We start from the raw sequence: 19798 nt of genomic DNA, 5'->3' as shown, positions 1-19798 counted from the left end.
TTGTTGGTGGCGGAGGATCGGGAGTTGTTGTTTCCACGACCTCTGCCCTTGGTGCTGTTTCCCCGATAGCCGCCTCTACTCTGTTTGTTGTAAGAGGTTTGTGCACCACTTTTAGTGTACTGTGTTTGCTGGGACATCTGGCCTCTGGAAACACCTCTATTGCTTGAGCGACGAAAAGTACTACCCCTGAACTGCTGGGACTGGAGAGCCCCCATAGACTTTGCAGTCTCGGTGTCTTTTTTGATCTTTTCCAGGGTGGTGTCCACCTCAGGTCCAAATAAGCGATCAGGGTTTACAGGCTGATTTAGGATGGTGGTTTGTATCTCCGGCTTGAACCCGGAGATTCTGAGCCAGGCCTGACGCCGCAACATTACACTTGTGTTAATGGCCCTGGCCGCGGTGTCCGCTGCGTCCAGTGCACACTTAATAGAAGCATTTTAGATGAGTTTCCCTTCTTGAATGAGCATCTCTGCTGCCTCCTTATACTCATCTGGCAAGTGTTGTAACAGGGTTTCAAGTGTATCATAATGTGCCCTGTCATATCTGGCCAAGAGTGCCTGCGTGTTAGAAATACGCCAGATATTGGCCGCTTGAGCTGCCACCCTCTTCCCTGATGCTTCTAGCACCTTAGATTCCTTGTCAGGGGAAGCAGCATCACCAGTAGTTTGTGAATTTGCCCTCTTCCGGGCATTAGAAACAACCATGGAGTCTAACGGCAACTGGCCCTTGATGTAGGTAGGGTCGCCAGGTGCCGGCTTCTACTTTTTTTCAATCCTGGGGTTTATAACCCTGGCACGTGTGGGTTCTTTAAAAATGTCTGCAGCATGTTTCAAGACACCCTTTAGCATTGGCAGAGTCTTGACAGTCTTTTCAGAGGTGGAAAAGATATCAAACAGAAAGTCCACTTCAATAGGGTCAGCATGGAGCTGGACGTCATGATTCCTAGCTGCCCTCTCAATAAGTGCATTAAATGCCGCAGAATCCTCAGTAGGGGAGGTTTTGACAGTATATACTTGAGTGTCCGGGGCAGTTTGCGGATCCCCTGGGTCCCCAGCATCTGCCCATGTGTCATGGTGATCCTCAGGATCAGTGTCGGCAGGGTAGTTGTACTCATCATCGTCCCCTTCCCCAGCCTCCACATCCGAGTAAGTGGGCGAGATTGGATCCTGAGCACGTGGAGTAATTAGTTCAACAAGAACTGGGGAATCCGTGGAAGCCTTTTTCCTCTTCAAAGGAATTGTGTAGGACTCCATAGGCTGTGCCGGTGTGATCTTTCGCTTGTAGATGGAAAGTTTACCGGTGTCGGCGTCGATAAATTGTTCCGACTGCTCCTCCAGTAGGGGTTGTCGATGCTTTGTGCCTACAACTGCAGGGGTAGGCTTCGTCCCCGTGGACACCTTCATGGACGCTTCGACGACCGTCCTGGGCGCGAACGCCTTCAGCGCCACTTTCGGCGGCAGCGTGAACTGAATCTGCGCCGTCGACTTTTGCGGCTTGGCGGCAGGCTTCGGGGTGGAAGTATCCTTCGGATCGACTGCGGAAGCCTTGTCCTTGATGCGTTGCAACGAGTCCGACATCTGCTTCGTGAAGGATGCGGACGGTTTCGTCGACCCAACAGGTGCTCTCGATCCACCACCATGTGCAGACTCGAGGGCGACAGTACTTTTGGCCTTGTCCGGCCGACGTGCAGCATCGACAGCTTTTGGAGCTCCGAGTCCTTTGTCAGTGTCGACGGCCTTCGGCGCCGACGGTTTCGGGTTGGCGGCCTTGACAAGCGGTTTCGGTGCCCCAGTCTTCGGCTCGACGCCCTTGAGCGACTTCACCGGTTCGACAACCTTCTTTGGCTTCGTCTGCGCCGACAGGTCCGAAGACGTGGAGCCGACCAAGGCGACAGGCGCTTTCTGCTTCGACAGCGCCTCTATCACTTTCGGTTTTGTCGAGACCGAAGCTTTCACTTTCGGTTTCGATTTGACTAATGGCGGCTCCGTAGAAACGTCCGTAGCCGGGCCCGGAGGCGAGACCGTGGATCTAGGTGCAAGATCTTGGGTAAGGCCATGTGGCGATCCCTCGACCTGAGCCTTAGTTATTGTTCGAACGGGGCATAGCTCTTCACCTGAGCTATCGTCCGTGGCACCGTAGGCCTCATTGTCGTCTCCTACCTCGTCGACGACGCCTTCTGTGTCGAACATTTCGACGTCTGCTTCGTAGTTGGAGTCGATCTCTGCCGCTGGAGTTGAAATCGGCTCTCGATCTTCCAGCTCGTCTGCTTCTTCCCCCTCAAAAATGTTCACCGGGTCAGGGGCCGTCTGCTGGGCCTCCTGGCGCGCCACGCGCCGAAGTCGAATCGTCTTCTTGGAGCGAAAACGAGAACAAGTCATACAGTTGGCTTCATCGTGATCCGGCGACAGGCACTTGTTGCACACCGGGTGGACATCGATGTGGGGATACATCGAGTTGCACACGGGGCATCTTTTGAACGGGCTCCGTTCCATGATGTGTCGTCGAATAAGTCTGGTTGCGTTGACTGGGCCTCGAGCACCGAAGAGCCACGCGACTCCTCTGGATGTCCGACTCGGGAACTAAGCCGGAACAGAGCTGGGCACCGAACGCAAGACAATACCGACGCTATAGGAAAGGCCTTAGGGCCGAAAAGAAAGTTTCTATCGATTCCGAACTTGAGTGATCAAATATGCATCCGAACCCAATGGCGGAAAAAAACAATCTGGGGATGGAGTCGATGCCCATGCGCACTGTAGTCCAGGGGAGGAGCCACCTATCTCGTGATACTTCGAAGACTCTTCCAGGACAACAATGTGCAATCATCCGGACCCAACACTAGGCGGCGATCTATGCTATAGATATGAATTCAGCAGCCCACATGCCTCGAACATCCAATTCACAAAAGTGAATTCTGAAAAATACCAGGCAATGAGAGAGGTGATGATTTTGGGGTCACCCCTAACCTAGGGGGGGGCAAGAAGATGCCGTGAACGCAAAGAGCATATCATGCTGAACTATTCAGTGGTGGTCCCATCCTCCTAGGACCACCCAAGCAAAGTTATGCTACTGCAGGATGCTGGTACATAACTGGAGTCAGGAGAGTTCTTGGACATGGTAATGAACAAGTTATTTATCTTTGGTATAGCTGTGTTTGGTGGATACCCTAACTGCAGGTTCCTTACTAGAATATCCTCAGGCACCAGACTAGATCCAGAAGATTTAAACAGCATAGCTTTTGCATGCAAGTAGGTGGTGCCAAGTGGCTCTTTGTTGACTGTGGCTTCCTGAAAGTGACGATGGAGCGGCACATATGTGCCACCCCAGCACTTCAACATCTGTTTCTTTCTTGACTTTGTCCATGCCACGGATGTGGAGCCAACAATAATCAGAGGTACCAGTGTGCACATGTCAGCCAGCACAAACCGCATCAAGGAACTCTTCACCATTGTGTAGGAGTTCCCCGCCCCACAGCCGCCAGGAACAGCATCATCCCCTCTCAAGAAATGCATGCCACCCTGGCAGACTTCTTCTACAACAAGATCTCTGTCATCTATGAAAACTTCAAACCCCAAACTGCTGCTGCAAAACACATCAGTCTGCTCACACCCACGAACACAAGCCTTAAACACCTGATAACCCACTGGGATCCTCTCAACTCCAACCACAATCTCCATCATGAACTCTGGGCATTCGGGTGCACCCACTGCCCTCTGTCCCCGCTACATCTTCAACCTTGGGAGCAAGACGATTGGCAATGAGCTCAAGAAAGTCCTGAACAACTCAATCACCTCGACCTCCTTCCCTGAGGACTGGAAACACGCTGAAACACCCCTCCTGAAGAAACCTCTGCAGACCCAACAAACCCAAAGAGCTGCCAGCCCACCTCCCTGCTCCCCTTTCCAGCAGAAGTTCTCGAGAAGGCAATCAGCCAGCAACTCACTGAACACCTGGAAAATAACAACCTCCTGGACACTTCTCAATCCGGATCCCGAGTCAACCACAGCACTGTGACAGCCCTGATCACACCAACTGATGACATCAAGGCCCCCCTGGACCATGACGAAACGGCAGCCCTCATCCTTCTGGACCGGTCAGCAGCCTTCAACACAATCTCTCATCATATCATGATCAACAGATTCCACCAAATCGGAATCCAGGAAGACGCTCTCAAATGGATCGCTACATATCTCATCGGCAGAAACCCAGAGAATCAGTATCCCACCGTTCACCTCTAAACCCAAGAAGATTATCTGCTGTGTTCCCCAAGGATCATCCCTCAGCCCCACCTTCTTTAACACATGTATGACCAGCACCCTCGGACCTCACAGACTCAACATAATCTCCTACACCACCCAGCTCATCACCTTGTTGTCAGAAGACCCCTCCACCACCAGAGCTTACTTCCACAGATTTACGATGAACTTCGCTGACTGGATGAAGGTCAACTGTCGCAAGCTCAACATGGACAAGACAGAGTCCTCATCTTTGGTAACAACACCTCTCATTGGAAGGAGCATTGGTGGCCTGCTGAACCCAGCCCATCCCCCGAACTGACAGACCACGCCCACAACCTTGGCATCTTCTTTGACAGTAAGCTTTCCATGAATAAACAGGTAAATGCAGTCTTATGCGCCTGTTTCTACACTCTACGCATGCTCCACAAGCTCTTCAGGTGGCTCCCAGAAGAGCTGTCACCCAAGCCCTCTTCACCAGCAGGCTGCACTACAGAAACGCACTTTACGTAGGAAACACCACACACCTCCTGAATAGACAATACAAAACTCAGCAGCCAGACTCATACTCGACCTCCCCAGAAGAACCCACATCACACGCCACCTCAAGAAGCTATACTGGTTCCCGAACCAGAAGAGACGCCGGTTCAAGATGTTGACACACGCATGCACAGCCCTGAACAACAAAGGATCAGTCTACATCAACAAACGCTTGACCTTCCACCAACCAACCAGACACCTTCGATCTGCCTCACTCTTCCTCGCAGAGACCCCCCGTATCCGCTGAAACAAAAGCGGAAGACATTCCTTCTCATACCTGCCAGCCAAAGCTTGGAACTTTCTTCACCTTCACCTCAGGACCATCCAACTGCTCCAGCAATTTAGGAAAGGACTCAATACCTGGCAGTTTGAATGAACAGATCACCACGAAGCTAGAGGAAACTCCAGCGCTTTGAGACCCTTACAGGGGAATTGCTGCACTTCACAAGTCTTTGATTGATTGATGTCATGTTTGTGGCCTTTTTAGATGGGAAAAAGAGACCATTCCACGCAACAGGGAGGTGGGAAGACAGTGGTGATTCTGCGATTAGAGTATCCGCCATTACTGGAGGAAATTAGCTTATTCTTCTGATGCATACTTCAAACTGAAGATTCCTCACTTTTAGAATAGATACCAACGCAGTACCTCCAAAGACTGTGAGCCCACAGAATGGGTTTGTAAGGCAATGGGTTCTGCCCATCAAATCTGCCCAGATTTTTCACTTTTTGATCACCAGGTTTCGAACCATTTTACTGTGGTTGAGCTTCACAATTGGTGACTCGCCCAGGGTAAACTCAAGGTGAATGGACTGCACGTTTTTATTGCCAGTGTCTACCTTTTAAGATAGGGTCGCTGCGATGCACTTGGCTGATAGCATGTGAACATGTGTGCACATGCGAGGGCTGCGTGCGGGAGACTCCTGCTGTGTGCAGCCTGGTAACAACACGCTAGTAGCCTGGTGGAGATGGAATTTGGCATTTACCTGGGGTACACCTCGTAATGTTATTGTATACTCATAGGAAACCTCATTGTGGTTTAATGTCTTGTTGGCAGTGGCACTCCATTATATACCTATGGGGAGGGCTGCCTTCGAGTTCAGCTTCGCTTTCCTTTGGTCTATAGAGACCAGTGACATATCTAATTGGGGTGTAACCTGTGCGGGAACATTTCTGCAAGTTCCACAATGATATCTGTACAGCTTATGGGTCATCCAGGATTGTCATATGTCTCTTGCTCATCTCAAGATCAGAGCCAAGGACTTTTGTCACACCGTTGTGCCAAGTTAACTGCATTTCTCTCCAGCAGCAGAAACAAGTGGTAATGCAAGAATCTCTTACCTTTCACACACGTCACTTGTGGTAATGCCCGGCACCCCTTACTTTCCACAAATAATGGTGGTAATGCCTGCACCTCTTGCCTTTCACTTAAGGATGGTAATATTGAATATGCTACTTACCAGTATGCATCTGTTCTTGGCATGTAGGGCTGCTAACATTCATATCTATAGCATAGATCGCCGCCTAGTGTTGGGTCCGGATGATTGCACGTTGTTGTCCTGGAAGAGTCTTCGAAGTATCACGAGATAGGTGCCTCCTCCCCTGGACTACAGTGCGCATGGGCATCGACTCCATCCCCAGATTGTTTTTAGCCATCGTGGCAAAGATGGAGTGTAATAGTGTAAGCGATGTCCATGCTAATGGTTGAATTCAAGAAAAGTCTGCAGCCGCTACGGGCGCCGGGGAGGAGGGCGGGCGATATGAATGTTAGCAGCCCTACATGCCAAGAACAGATGCATACTGGTAAGTAGCATATTCAGTTCGAGGCATGTTGGCTGCTAAATTCATATCTATAGCATAGAATACATAGCAGTCCCTCCATTAACGGCGGCCGCCCGTGCCAGCTGCAGAAGTCTGAAAGAGTGTTTTAAGAACAGCCTGTCCTACAGCTGCCTGCTGTTTGGAATGCACATCTACACAGTAATGTTTGGTAAATGTATGTGGTGTAGACCATGTGGCTGCTCTACAAATGTCTTCCAAAGGAATGTTACCGAGGAATGCCATGGAGGCCCCCAACTTGCGTGTGGAGTGTGCCCTGGGGGGGACCGTTAAAGTGCGCTTAGCTTTCTGATAGCAAATCTGAATACACTTAACGATCCACCTGGCTATTCCTGCTTTGGAAATGGGGTTGCCTTTGTGCTGGGCTGAGAAGGCAAGAAAGAGCTGTTGTGTTTTTCGAAAATCTTTTGTTCTGTCAATGTAGTACATTAACGCCCTTTTGACGTCTAGCGTATGGAGCATTCTTTCCGCCACTGTATCAGGGTTTGGAAAGAATGCGGGCAGTTCAATGGTTTGATTTACATGAAACTGCGACACCACCTTAGGAAGGAACTTGGGGTTAGTGCGGAGCACCACCCTGTTTGAATGAATTTGGATAAATGGCTCTTGTATAGTGAGCGCCTGTAGCTCACTAACACGTCTAAGAGACGTGATGGCAATGAGAAAAGCCACTTTCCATGTCAAGAATTGAATCTCACAGGAATGTAGAGGCTCAAAAGGTGGGCCCATCAACCTGGTGAGGACCACATTAAGGTTCCATACAGGAGCTGGCGGGGTCCTGGGAGGGATGACCCGTTTCAACCCTTCCAGGAAGGCTTTAATGGCAGGCACTCTGAAAACAGAGAGATGCTGCCTGTTTTGAAGGTAAGCCGCTATGGCGGATAAGTGTATCCGAATGGAAGCGTATGCTAGATTGCATTTGTAAAGATGTAACAAATAGCAGATGATGTTAGGGATGGATGCATCTAGCGGGTTGATATTGTGGTCTGTACAGTAAATGACAAACCGCTTCCATTTTGCTGCATAGCAGGCTCTGGTGGTGGGCTTTCTTGCCTCTCGTATGATGTCCATGCATTCGGGAGGCAGATTAAGGTAGCCAAACTCTAAGACTTCAGGAGCCAGATGGCCAGATTCAGCTGTTGCGGATCTGGATGCTGAATGTCGCCATGGTTCTGCGTCAAAAGCTTGGGTGTGAGGCGCAGCCTTTGATGCGGTACCACGGAGAGTTCTAGAAACGTGGTGTACCATGGTTGGCGTGCCCATGTGGGAGCAACCAGGATGAGCGTCATCGAGTGTTGCTTTAGCTTTCTTGCCACCAGCGGAATGAGAGGTGCTGGGGGAAAAGCGTACGCAAATTTTCCTGACCAGTTCATCCATATCGCATTGCCCTGCGACTGTGGGTGAGGGAACCTGCCGGCAAAGCTTTGGCATTTTGCGTTTTCCCTTGTGGCAAACAGGTCTATCTCTGGATGACCCCACTGCTGAAAGTACGGGCGGAGTACTGATGGATGTAACTCCCACTCGTGCATCTGATGGCTGTACCTGCTGAGCAGATCCGCCATCTGATTGTCCTTGCCCGGAAGGTGTTCCGCCATGAGGAAGATGTTCCTCTGAATGGCCCACTTCCACATGCTCTGAGCCAGATGAGACAACTGTGGAGAGTGTGTACCTCCCTGCTTTTGGATGTAGTACATGGCCGTCATGTTGTCCGTCCGGATCAACACGACCTTGTTGCACAGATGTACTTTGAAGGACTTGAGTGCCATGAAGATTGCCATCAGTTCTAGGTAGTTGATGTGCATCTTCTTTTGCTGCGTTGTCCATAGTCTGCACCGTGTAGTGGAGCACATGAGCTCCCCAGCCCTGGAGAGATGCGTCCGTCGTTAGAATAATCTGTGGCACAGGCTCCTGGAACGGTCCGCCCTTGCAAAGGTTGTGTGGATTCCACCAATGCAGAGAGTTGTATGCCCGACCGGTCACCAACACTAGGTCTTTCAACTGTCCTTGAGCCTGAGTCCACTGATGTGCCAAGCACTCCTGGAGCGGACGCATATGCAACCGTGCGTGCGGGACTATGAAGATGCAGGAGGCCATCATGCCTATCAACTGCATGAACACTCTCGCTGGAAGGGAGTGTTGCGGTCGGAACCTTTGGACGAGCGACTGGATGTTGTCGATTCTCGCTGGGTTCGGCTGAGCTGTGGCAGCCAGAGTATTTATCGTCGCGCCCAAATACTGCCGCACGTGGGCTGGCTGAAGGTGCGACTTTGGATAGTTTAGAGAAAATCCGAGACTGTGAAGGAGGTGAATGGTGTGGGACATGTCTGCGGCGCACTGTTGTGCAGACTTGGCCTGAACGAGCCAGTCGTCCAGGTAAGGATAGACATGTATGTTCTGCCTCCTGAGGTGCGCCGCCACTGTCGCCAGACATTTCGTGAACACTCTGGGGGCAGTGGTCACTCCGAAGGGTAGGACCTTGAATTGGTAATGCCTGTTTTGGATGGTGAACCTGAGGTACTTCCTGTGGGATGGATGGAGTGGTATGTGAAAGTAAGCATCCTTGAGGTCCAAGGTTGCTAGGAAGTCTCCCTGGTTTAACAATGGAAGAACCTGCTGCAGTGTCAACATGTGAAAGTGTTCTGAAAGAATGTACTGGTTCAGAGGCCTGAGGTCCAGGATGGGTCTGAGTGAGCCGTCCTTCTTTGGGATTAAGAAGTACAGGGAATACACCCCTGTGCCTTCTTCCTCCACTGGCACCAGCTCTATTGCGCCTTTTTGCAGCATGACGAGTACCTCCTGCTGCAATAAGTGCAAGTGCTCTGCTGACATAGGACGGTGCTTTGGTGGTATGTTGGGTGGAGTGGACGTTAACTCCAAACAATAGCCGTACTGGATAAGTTTCCTTACCCACCTGTCTGTGGTGATGGACTTCCAGACTGGCAGGAACTGTTGGAGTCTCCCCCCGACAGGTGTTGGATGGTCGGGGGGCAGTGACAGGGAGTCACTGTTTGTTGGTGGCAGAGGAACGGGAGCTGTTGTTGCCTCTGCCTCTGCCCTTGGCGCTGTTTCCACGGTAACCTCTTCTACCCTGCTTGGGGTACGAGGATTGTGCCCCACCTTTATTGAATGGCGTCTGCTGTGCCAAGTGTCCTCTGGTAACACCTCGATTGCCTGAGCGACGAAAAGTGTTCCCTCTGAACTGCTGAGACTGGAGAGCACCCATGGATTTGGCCGTCTCAGTATCTTTTTTGATTTTTTCGAGGGTGGTGTCAACCTCTGGGCCAAATAACCTGTCTGGATTAACGGGCTGGTTCAGGATAGTAGTCTGGATCTCTGGCTTGAACCCTGAGATGCGGAGCCATGCTTGACGCCTCAACATCACGCTAGTGTTGATTGCTCTCGCTGCCGTGTCCGCAACGTCGAGCGCACATTTTATCGCAGCGTTGGAGATGAGCTTGCCCTCTTGTATAAGCATCTCAGCTCCCTCTTTAAACTGGTCTGGAAGGTGTTGCAACAGTTGTTCTAGGGTGTCATAGTGTGCCCTATCGTATCTGGCCAACAGAGCTTGCGTGTTTGAGATGCGCCATATGTTGGCAGCCTGAGCGGCCACCCTCTTCCCCGATGCCTCCAGCACTTTTGACTCTTTGTCCGGGGGAGGAGCTTCACCCGTTGTTTGGGAATTCGCCCTCTTGCGGGCATTAGAGACCACTAAAGAGTCTAAAGGCAACTGGCCCCGTATGTAAGTTGGGTCTCCAGGTGCGGCTCTGTATTTCTTCTCTATTCTGGGATTGACAACCCTTGCTCTAGTGGGTTCCTTGAAAATGTCCGTGGCATGCTTTAGGACCCCTTTTAGCATAGGAAGAGTTTTCACAGTTTTTTCTGCAGCAGAGAAAGTGTCAAATAGAAAGTCAACTTCCACAGGGTCAGCATGCATTTCCACCTTATGGTTTGAAGCTGCCCTTTCAATCAAGGCATTAAATGCCGCAGAGTCTTCGGTGGGAGACGGTTTCACACTGTAGACCTGAGGGTCAGGGACAGCCTGCTGGTCCCCTTGATCACCAGTGTCCATCCACGAGTCCTGTTGTTCATCAGGGTCTGTGTTTGCAGGAAAACTATACTCCTCATCTTGCTCACCCTCTTCTCCATCTGAGCAAGTGGGTGAAGGTGTTGCACTCCTCCTAGGGTGTGGAAGAATGTGCTCAACCAGTACTGGTGCCTCTGGTGCTGGTCTTTTTCGCTTCAGAGGAATCACAAATGATTCAATGGGCTGGGATGTGATTTTCCTTTTGTAGAGCGTGAGTTTTCCAGTGTCGGCGTCGATGATATGCGCCGACTGCTCCTCTAGTACAGGTTGTCGATGACTTAAACTTCCACTCAGGTGAGTTTACGTCGACACCGCAGAGTCCTTGGTCACCATCCGTGGTGAAAAGGCCTTCGGCGCCACCTTAGGCGGTAGAGTGTAGAGGATCGGCATCGAAGTCTTCTTCGGTGGGGCCATTGGCTTAGGTGCTGAAGGTGTTTTCGGCTCCGACGCCGACTCCTTGTCCCGTATCCGCTTGAGGGAGTCCGAGACCTGCTTCGTAAAGGAAGCGGATGGTTTCGTCGACCCGACCGATGACCTCGGTCCACCTCCAGGGGAAGAGCAGAGCGTCGATGACTTCGGTTTTGCCGCTTGAGGCGCAGGCGCGTCGCCGACTGAAGCGCCACGATCAGCTTCCACGGTCGCAGGCGTCGACGCCGACAGCTTCGGATCGACAGCCTTTGCCTTCTGCGTCGGGACCCCAGACTTTGGCTCGGTGCCCTTTGCCGACTTTGTCTCGATGGCCCTCTTGCCTTTTGGATCGGTAGCCTTGCCCGCTGTAGGCTCGATAGTCTTCTTCGACTTCGACTCGACCACCTTGCTGGATACCGGCTGGACAACCTTCGTCGAGCTGGGTTCCTTGACCACTTTAGGCACCCGTGCCTGGTCGATAGCCTTTTTAGACTTTGAGGTCTCCGAAGACGACGGCGTCAACGGTGGAGCAGACGTCTTTGGTTTCGATGGCATGTCGTCCATCTTTGTTTTCGTCGACACCAATGTTGTTAGTTTGGGTTTCGATTTCGTTAATGGCGGCTCCGCTGAGGTGTCCGGAGCCGGGCCGGAAGGCGGGGCCGTGGATCGAGGTGTAAGGTCTTGGGTAAGGCCGTGTGGCGATCCCGTGACCTGAGCCATTGTAAGAGTACGAACGGGGCATAGCTCTTCCTCCGAGCTACCTTCCATGGCCCCATATGCTTCTTCGTCGTCCCCTACCTCATCGACGTTTTCCTCCAGGTCTAGGCCTTCGACGTCTGCTCCGTAGTCGTGCTCGACCTCCGCCGATGTAGGTGAAATTTGCAGGTGAAGCTTTAGCTCGTCTGCTCCAGGGTTTTCGAAGATGTCGTCCGGCGCCGGGGCCGACCGCTGGGCCTCGAGGCGCGCCACGCGCCGAAGCTTGATCGTCTTCTTCGATCTAAATCTCGAACAGGCCATACAGTTGGCCTCGTCGTGGTCTGGCGACAGGCACTTGTTGCACACAGGGTGCACGTCGATGTGTGGGTACTTCGAACCACACACGGGACAGTTCTTGAACGGACTCCGTTCCATGCCGTCGAAAGTCTTGCTGCGTCGACAGGGCCTCGATGACCGAAGAGTCACCCGACTCCTCAGATATCCGACTCGAAGAGTTGGAGTATACACGAGACCGAACGCGAACAATACCGACAGGGTAAAAGAAGGCCTTTTGTCCTTGAAAAAAGTTTGGTATATCGATTCCGAACAGGAGATGTCGAAATCACATCCGAACCCAATGGCGGAAAAAAACAATCTGGGGATGGAGTCGATGCCCATGCGCACTGTAGTCCAGGGGAGGAGCCACCTATCTCGTGATACTTCGAAGACTCTTCCAGGACAACAACGTGCAATCATCCGGACCCAACACTAGGCGGCGATCTATGCTATAGATATGAATTTAGCAGCCCACATGCCTCGAACATGACCCCTTAACTTTCACATATTCTAGTGGTAATGCCTGCGCTCCGTGCCTTTCACATATCACTAGTAGTAAAGTCGGTGCCCATTTCACAAACCACTAGTGGTAATGGCTGCATTCCTTACCTTTCACATAACACTGGTGGTAATGCTCCTGCAGTAACGTGCAGTAGTTGACCAGCTCCTTTTGCTTGAGGTCCATCCAGGAGGCAGCAGGCGGTCGCTCCATGGAATGGGTCCTGGAAGAAGCCAATATATTACACTACTGACAAGCCTGAGAACTGAAAGGACGGTTCTGCACTGTGGCTATGACAGCAGAGAGGACTCTTTCACCTTCCAAAAGACTGAGAGCAAAGCTGACATCAGGATTACCAGTCAGGGTCCCGGAGTAAAGCACACTTCAAAGGCTGCCAAAGAAGTTGGTGAACAGATCCCAAGCACAGCGACACTCAGGAGAAAGCACCAGCCACAGCAGAGGGAAACATCTGAATTCAGAATAAGCAAGGGAGTATATTGCCACCACTGGGTTTGATGGCAGGGACGGTTCTGTAAGGTCTATCAACCGGACACCAACCGGTCATGATTTAAATAACAATGAAAACGAAGAACTGATTGTAAACTATTATATTTTATTTGTCTGTGGACTAAGAACCACAGTGGATAACTTAAGAGTACCACAGGTGTGCACATATGTCGAGGACTTAACAGCATATAGCCAACATAAGCCAAGACAGAGCAGTGGAAGAGCACCATGTTTCATACAGCCTGGGTGCTGAGTTGGGAACTACTTTGTAAAACCTTGTAAGGCTGATCATCTGTCAATCTGATAATCTGCTCTTCTTCAGAAAGCTTTTATTTCTTCGGAATGTTATTACTAAGAGCTGCAGCTCTAAAGCTAAAGGGCTTGCATCCTCCAACTGATTATCTAACTCAGGGTTGGTTAGAGGGTACAAACTAGCTGTTGAAGGGCTAATGCCTGCAACAGTAAGTTAATTTGTTGGTACTCAGGGGTAACTGGACACCTGGAGGGATGCTACTAAATACTTCTGAAAGCAGTACATTTCTGTTCCCAGCTACCAGGCCAACAGCTAAGTGTAAATAGTACTGAAGCTGCGCACATATCCGCTGACACCACAGTGCCGCAGATCATGATTCCAATGCAGAGCTTGGCTAGTGATTTAAGTGCCTAGGGCCTGGTTACTGGAATTAATTAAAACATGTGCAACCTTACATACTGTAGAGGAGGAACTCCCCGCCCATAACAAGGGGTTTCTGTCTCCAAACAAAATGCATGTGACATTTTTATCTACTAGACTGTGATGGCAAAACATTAAGCACAAGCCATCTACAAGCCATGTAAAGTACTTCTGTAGTATTATTTATATCACAGAAAACATTATTTATTCGGTTGAAGATGCTGTTATTACAAATTAGAAATTATTGCATCTTAAATAAATATTCGTATTTCTTTTGTTGCTAGAATAAAATAGCAAAGAAATGTTTTACTTGGCTATTGTGAAGTAAATATGAGAGTTTCTCTACTTTGTAAAAAGATAACAATGCCTGAAAATTTAGGGATTTATATTTCTTCTGCGCCTGCTAACAAAAAGTCAATTATGACTGTACTACTTGTTAAGATTGTTTGGTTGTGAGCACAAAATGAGTATGGATACAGATTTAAAGAAAAACAGAAAGCCCAAAACAGAAGAAACCAAAGGTTACAAACACAGCACATGGCATGATGTTACACCATGTGAAAGTGAAATGTATTATACAAATGTTCTTGTCCTGCAGAGCTTGCTGTCATTTCATACCACACAGATTCTAGTCATGCGATGGTCTTTTTAATACAACTTGCTGTGAAGGACTATTCTTCTGCCTGTATCAGTCTGCCCAGGCACTTCATTCTATAACGCAATGATACATCCATTCATATCATGCGGTGGTATGCACCCACACAGATTTCTATCTTGCACGGCTTCTTTCAATGCTATAGAAGAGCCCGCACAGCTTCATGTCATACGACTGCCTATCCCACAAAGCTTCCTGACATACGACTGCCTATCCCACACAGCTTCCTGTCATACGACTACCTATCCCACACAGCTTCCTGTCATACGACTGCCTATCTCACATAGTTTAATGTGATGTCAATACATGTGCTACTCAGGTTCCTGTCTGTGATTGTGTAGCTCCAATAGCTTCCTCTCCTGTTCAATCTATCCATGCACTTTATCCCTTTATGCAATTGTCTGTCCATGCAAATATACATATCATGTCATGATGTATAACCACACAGCTACCTGTCACGTGATGATCTATCCAGCATATTTTGTTTACCTAAGAAGATCTATCATACTTAGCTTCTTGCAATGTGATGGTTTATCCTGCAGAGCACTGTGCATTCTACGATGGTTCCTGTCAGTAACGGACTATTCCACAGAAACAGGTCACCTAATTGTTTATCAAACACACCTTCCGATCATTTGATGTTCTTCTGCATATAGCTTTCTGCCATGTCATGGTCTAACCCATATAGATATTGGTCATGTATTTTGGGATCCCTGCATGGTGTCCAGTCATGTCCCCTGCCCTGTATGCAAAAACTGCTAGAATCTGGTGTTTGGATTTCAGCTAGCCGCAAGTTAATCATGTGTGTGCATGGAGGCCTAGGCCCTCTCTTGACTTTCGATAGGTTCTGGACTTGACCTGGAAGGACGCACCAAGCAGACTCCTCATAGTGACAGCCAGACTATTTTCCTTGTCACAGGTTTCATAGGTGTAGCGTGGTGGTGGTAGCCTACTCTCTTTTGTAGGGCTTATAGTCAGACCAGGCATTTTTATGCATGTCATGTGAGGGGGAGCCTTTTGTTCACCTGCTTGCGGTGAACCCGGGGTCAGTGCTAGTTTGTGCCGTGTAATCCCGACTGCTTGAAAGAAGTAAGGACTGCAATTCAGAGGTGCCCACCCAGGTACCCCTCTTGCAAGTAGAGGACCTGTCACTTTACCCAACGTGCCTACAAGCAAGCACTACTCAGAAGATCTGACACTGTCACCTGGAGGCACGACGTGACGCAGATATCGTCTGACAGTTGTTACACCAAAAACTTGTGTGCCCTATCAGGGTACTGCCACCAGGACCCCGGATATCACCTGGAAGCATGCACCTGAAGGCTGACAACTGCAGAAAATGGGAGCACCCATTTAGTCGTCCAGGATTTTTTCTTTCGACTACCCAGTTTTTTTTATTTTTAATTGTGAGTGAGTCTCACTATTTGACTGTTAGGGCCTGATTATGATCTTGGAGGACAGGGTTACTCAATCACAAACGCGACGGATATCCCGGCCACTAAAGCACTAGTTACTTACCTTCGGTAACGATATATCTGTAAGAACCAGTAGTTAGTGTTAGATTCCTTACCTTAGAATATCCCCAGGCGTCAGACTAGATCCGGAAAGTTTTGCGTAGCAGTACGGCTGCGCGTCGGTAGGCGTCGTCTGTGGCTCCGCGTCCGTGTCGTGATCGCCGGGATGACGTCGTCAGACTACTTAGACGCTGCCCTCACGCGCTGACGTCAGTTCTTGTACATAGCTTTCCGCGCCAGGAACGCAGAGCAATGCCAGAGACAGACACTGGTGCCAATAAACTAGGGCCCTCAAAGGGAGATACCTTAACCCTAGATATCGGTTCGCAGATCGGGGAGAAGGGGTGGGACGGTAAGGAATCTAACACTAACTACTGTTTCTTACAGATATATCGTTACCGAAGGTAAGTAACTTGTGCATCTTAAAGATACAGGTTAGTGTTAGATTCCTTACCTTAGAATAGATACCCCAGCAATACCAACCCCGGTGGTGGGTCTGCGAACCAAGATCACACCAGAAAGGCCTGGCGAACGGAACGGCCGAAAAAGTCATCTCTCCGGACTTGGCTGTCCAGGCAGTAGTGTCTAGCAAACGTGTGCAGCGAGGCCCACGTAGCTGCCTGGCAGATGTCCTGCAAGGGGACTCCCTGACCCAGAGCAGTGGTAGCTGCCGTGGCCTGAGTGGAATGGGCACGCAGCCCAACTGGAGGCTCCTTCTTAGCCAAGGAGTAGCAAACCTTGATGCACAAGCTGACCCACGAGAGATGTTTCGTTTGTGCACCGCCCGTCCCTTCTTGGCGCCCACGTAACCAACAAAGAGCTGGTCGTCCACCCGGATCTGGCGTGTGCGATCTAGGTAGAAGGAGAGCGCACGTTTTGGGTCCAGATGGTGGAGCCTCTCTTCCTCTTTCGAGGGATGCGGAGGCGGAAAGAAGGTGGGCATGGTGATGGACTGCCCGATGTGAAAGGCTGTGACTACCTTGGGCAGGAAAGAAGGGCGAGTTCTCAAAACAACTTTGTCCGGATAGACAGAGAGGAAAGGAGGTTTAGAAGATAGAGGCTGGAGCTCACTCACTCTCCTGGCAGAGGTGATGGCAACAAGTAATGCAGTCTTAAGAGTTAGAAGGCGAAGAGGACAATTGTGAAGTGGTTCAAAAGGAGCGCAGATCAAAAAGGTTAGAACAAGGTTCAAGTCCCACTGAGGCATCACAAAAGGAACAGGAGGAAACATGTGTCTGAGGCCTTTCAAAAATCTATTTACAACAGGGGACTTGAAAAGAGAAGGCTGATCAGGAAGCCTCAAGAAGGCTGAAATGGCAGAGAGGTAGCCCTTGATAGTGCCCAGAGCAGAGCCCTGCTGGGCGAGAGAAAGAAGAAAGAGGAGAACCTCTGAAAGGGGGGCGTAAAGTGGATCCACAGCCTTTGCTGTGCACCATGCCACAAATGTGTTCCACCTGCAGGCGTATACCGATTTTGTGGAGGGACGCCTGGCGGCCAGAATCACATCACAGACTTCAGGAGGCAAGTCAAATGGCCTCAACTGTCGCCGCTCAATCTCCACGCATGGAGGTGGAGTCTGGATAGGTTTGGGCGGAGGACCGTCCCCTGCTGCTGCGACAGAAGGTCCTCCTGAAGAGGCAGATGAATCGGGGGATCGACTGACATGCTGAGTAGCTCGGGATACCAGTACCTTCGTAACCAGTCCGGAGCCACAAGGATGACTTGGGCCCGGTCGTGCTTGATCTTCTTCAGCACTCTGGGCAGAAGTGGTATAGGCGGAAAGGCGTACAACAGACTGCAGCTCCACTCGCGACGAAAAGCGGCTCCGAGCGAGCGCCACCTTGGAAATTCCAACGTGCAGAACTGATGACATTGCGCGTTCTCTTCGGTGGCGAATAGATCTAACCAAGGCTCTCTCCACTGCTGAAAGAGTTCGTCCACCCTGGAGTTCAGAGAACCTACCAGGTGTTGAACCACCAGGGTGACGCCCTGGCATTCCAACCATTGTCAGAGGCGCAGAGCCTCCTGGCAAAGGGTCCACGACCCCATCCCGCTCTCTTTGTTGGAGTACCACATGGCGGTGGTGTTGTCCGTGAACACCTGCACTACACTCCCCTGGACAGAGGGGAGGAATGCCTTCAGTGCAATTCGGATCGCCCGCAGCTCCAGAAGGTTGATATGGAGCCGGGACTCCGCCGGAGACCAGAGGCCTCTGATCTCCGCCTCTCCCATGTGGCCCTCCCAGCCCAGGAGGGACGCATCCGTCACAACTATGTGCTCCGGTTGGGGTAGGGAGAAGGATCTGCCGCTGACCCAATCGCGGTTCGTGAGCCACCACTGCAACTGTCTTACAGTGCCCTCCGAGATCAAGACACGGTGGGACAAGTTGCCCTGATGCTGGGCCCACTGAAACTTCAGGTCCCACTGCACAGCCCGCATCCGCCACCTGGCGTGATGAACCAGAAGGATGCAGGAGGCCATCAGCCCCAGAAGCCGCAGCGTCAATCTGACCGAGACCCGGGATAAAGGCTGAAAGATGAGAATCAGAGCCTGAATATCCCGGAGGATAAACCCAAAACTGCGCCGAGTTCAGAACCGCTCCATTGAAGAGGAGCTTCTGAGAGGGGCACAGGTGCAACTTCGGCACATTGATGGAGAACCCCAGAAAGTGAAGGAGGTCTGGCGTAGTCTGGAGATGGCTGACGACTGTCTGGGGCGAGCCCGCCTTCAACAACCAGTGGTCGAGATAGGGGAAGCCTGAGACCCCTAATCTGCGAAGATGAGCTGCGACCACCACCATCACTTTCGTGAACACCCGTGGGGCGCTGGTAAGGCCGAAGGGGAGCACGGTAAACTGAAAGTGCTCGTGGCCTACCGTGAACCGCAGGTAACGCCGGTGGGCCGGCATGACAGGTATGAGGAAATACGCTACCATCGCTACCATCCAGTCTTCTCGGTCCAGGGCAGCTAGGGCCTGAGCCAAAGTCAGCATCTTGAAATTCTCCTTCTGGAGGAAGCCGTTGATGCTCCGTAGGTCCAAGATAGGGCGTAGGCCTCCTTTGCCCTTCTTGGGTACCAGAAAGTAGTGGGAATAGCAACCATGTCCTACTTCTGGCCCAGGAACGCGCTCGAAGGCCCCCCTGGCCAAGAGGGCCGAAACTTCCTTCTGCAGAAGTCGCAAGTGATCCCCCGATATGCGGTGGTATTACGGTGGCATGGCTGGAGGGGTCGCCTCGAAGGGGAGGGAGTAGCTCCTTCGGACGATTTGCAGCACCCACCTGTCCGATGTGATGGAGCGCCAGTGGAGGAGGTGATGGCGAACCCTGCCCCCCACTGGCGTTGAATGGGCCTGAAAACTCAGAGGATTTAGAGGCAGATGCTGCAGGGGTGGGTGCGGATTGACCTTGCCGGTGTACCCCTGCACAGCCACGGCAGTTACCACGTCCGCGCTGAGGTTGGTTCTGCGGCCTGTGGCTAGCTGGACGTGTGGGGGCGCCCCTCCCTTGGCCACGAAAGGGAAGAAAGGCAGAAGTTTGCTGGCGTTGGCCGAGGCCAAAGGACTTGGCCGTAGCCAAGGAGTCCTTGAAACGCTCCAGCGCACTGTCCGCCTTGTCGCCAAAGAGGCGACGGCCATCAAAGGGCATTTCCATAAGGGTAACTTGGACAACAGCCAGTGGTCGAGATAGGGGAAGCCTGAGACCCCTAATCTGCGAAGATGAGCTGCGACCATCACCATCACTTTCGTGAACACCCGTGGGGTGCCGAAAAGTTGTCGGACCTCAGCCAGGCGTGGCGGCGAACCGCCACCGTCGTTGCAA

General features: G+C 51.1%; 1 protein-coding gene across 7 annotated transcripts in view; it reads right to left on the bottom strand.

The window, feature by feature from the left end:
* The window catches only part of SZT2 (SZT2 subunit of KICSTOR complex), an 804663-nt gene that overhangs the window by 515140 nt on the left and 269725 nt on the right, over nucleotides 1-19798 (bottom strand). For all 7 annotated transcript variants that reach the window (XM_078659317.1, XM_078659363.1, XM_078659315.1 and 4 more), the window contains one exon: nucleotides 12742-12854. In XM_078659317.1, the coding sequence (XP_078515443.1) occupies nucleotides 12742-12854 (113 nt within the window). The remainder of the gene's footprint in view (nucleotides 1-12741; nucleotides 12855-19798) is intronic.

The sequence above is a fragment of the Lissotriton helveticus genome, chromosome 1_1 (assembly GCF_964261635.1).
Source record: "Lissotriton helveticus chromosome 1_1, aLisHel1.1, whole genome shotgun sequence".
In the NCBI taxonomy this organism is placed as follows: Eukaryota; Metazoa; Chordata; class Amphibia; order Caudata; family Salamandridae; genus Lissotriton; species Lissotriton helveticus.
This window is presented reverse-complemented; position numbering and strand designations above follow the sequence as displayed.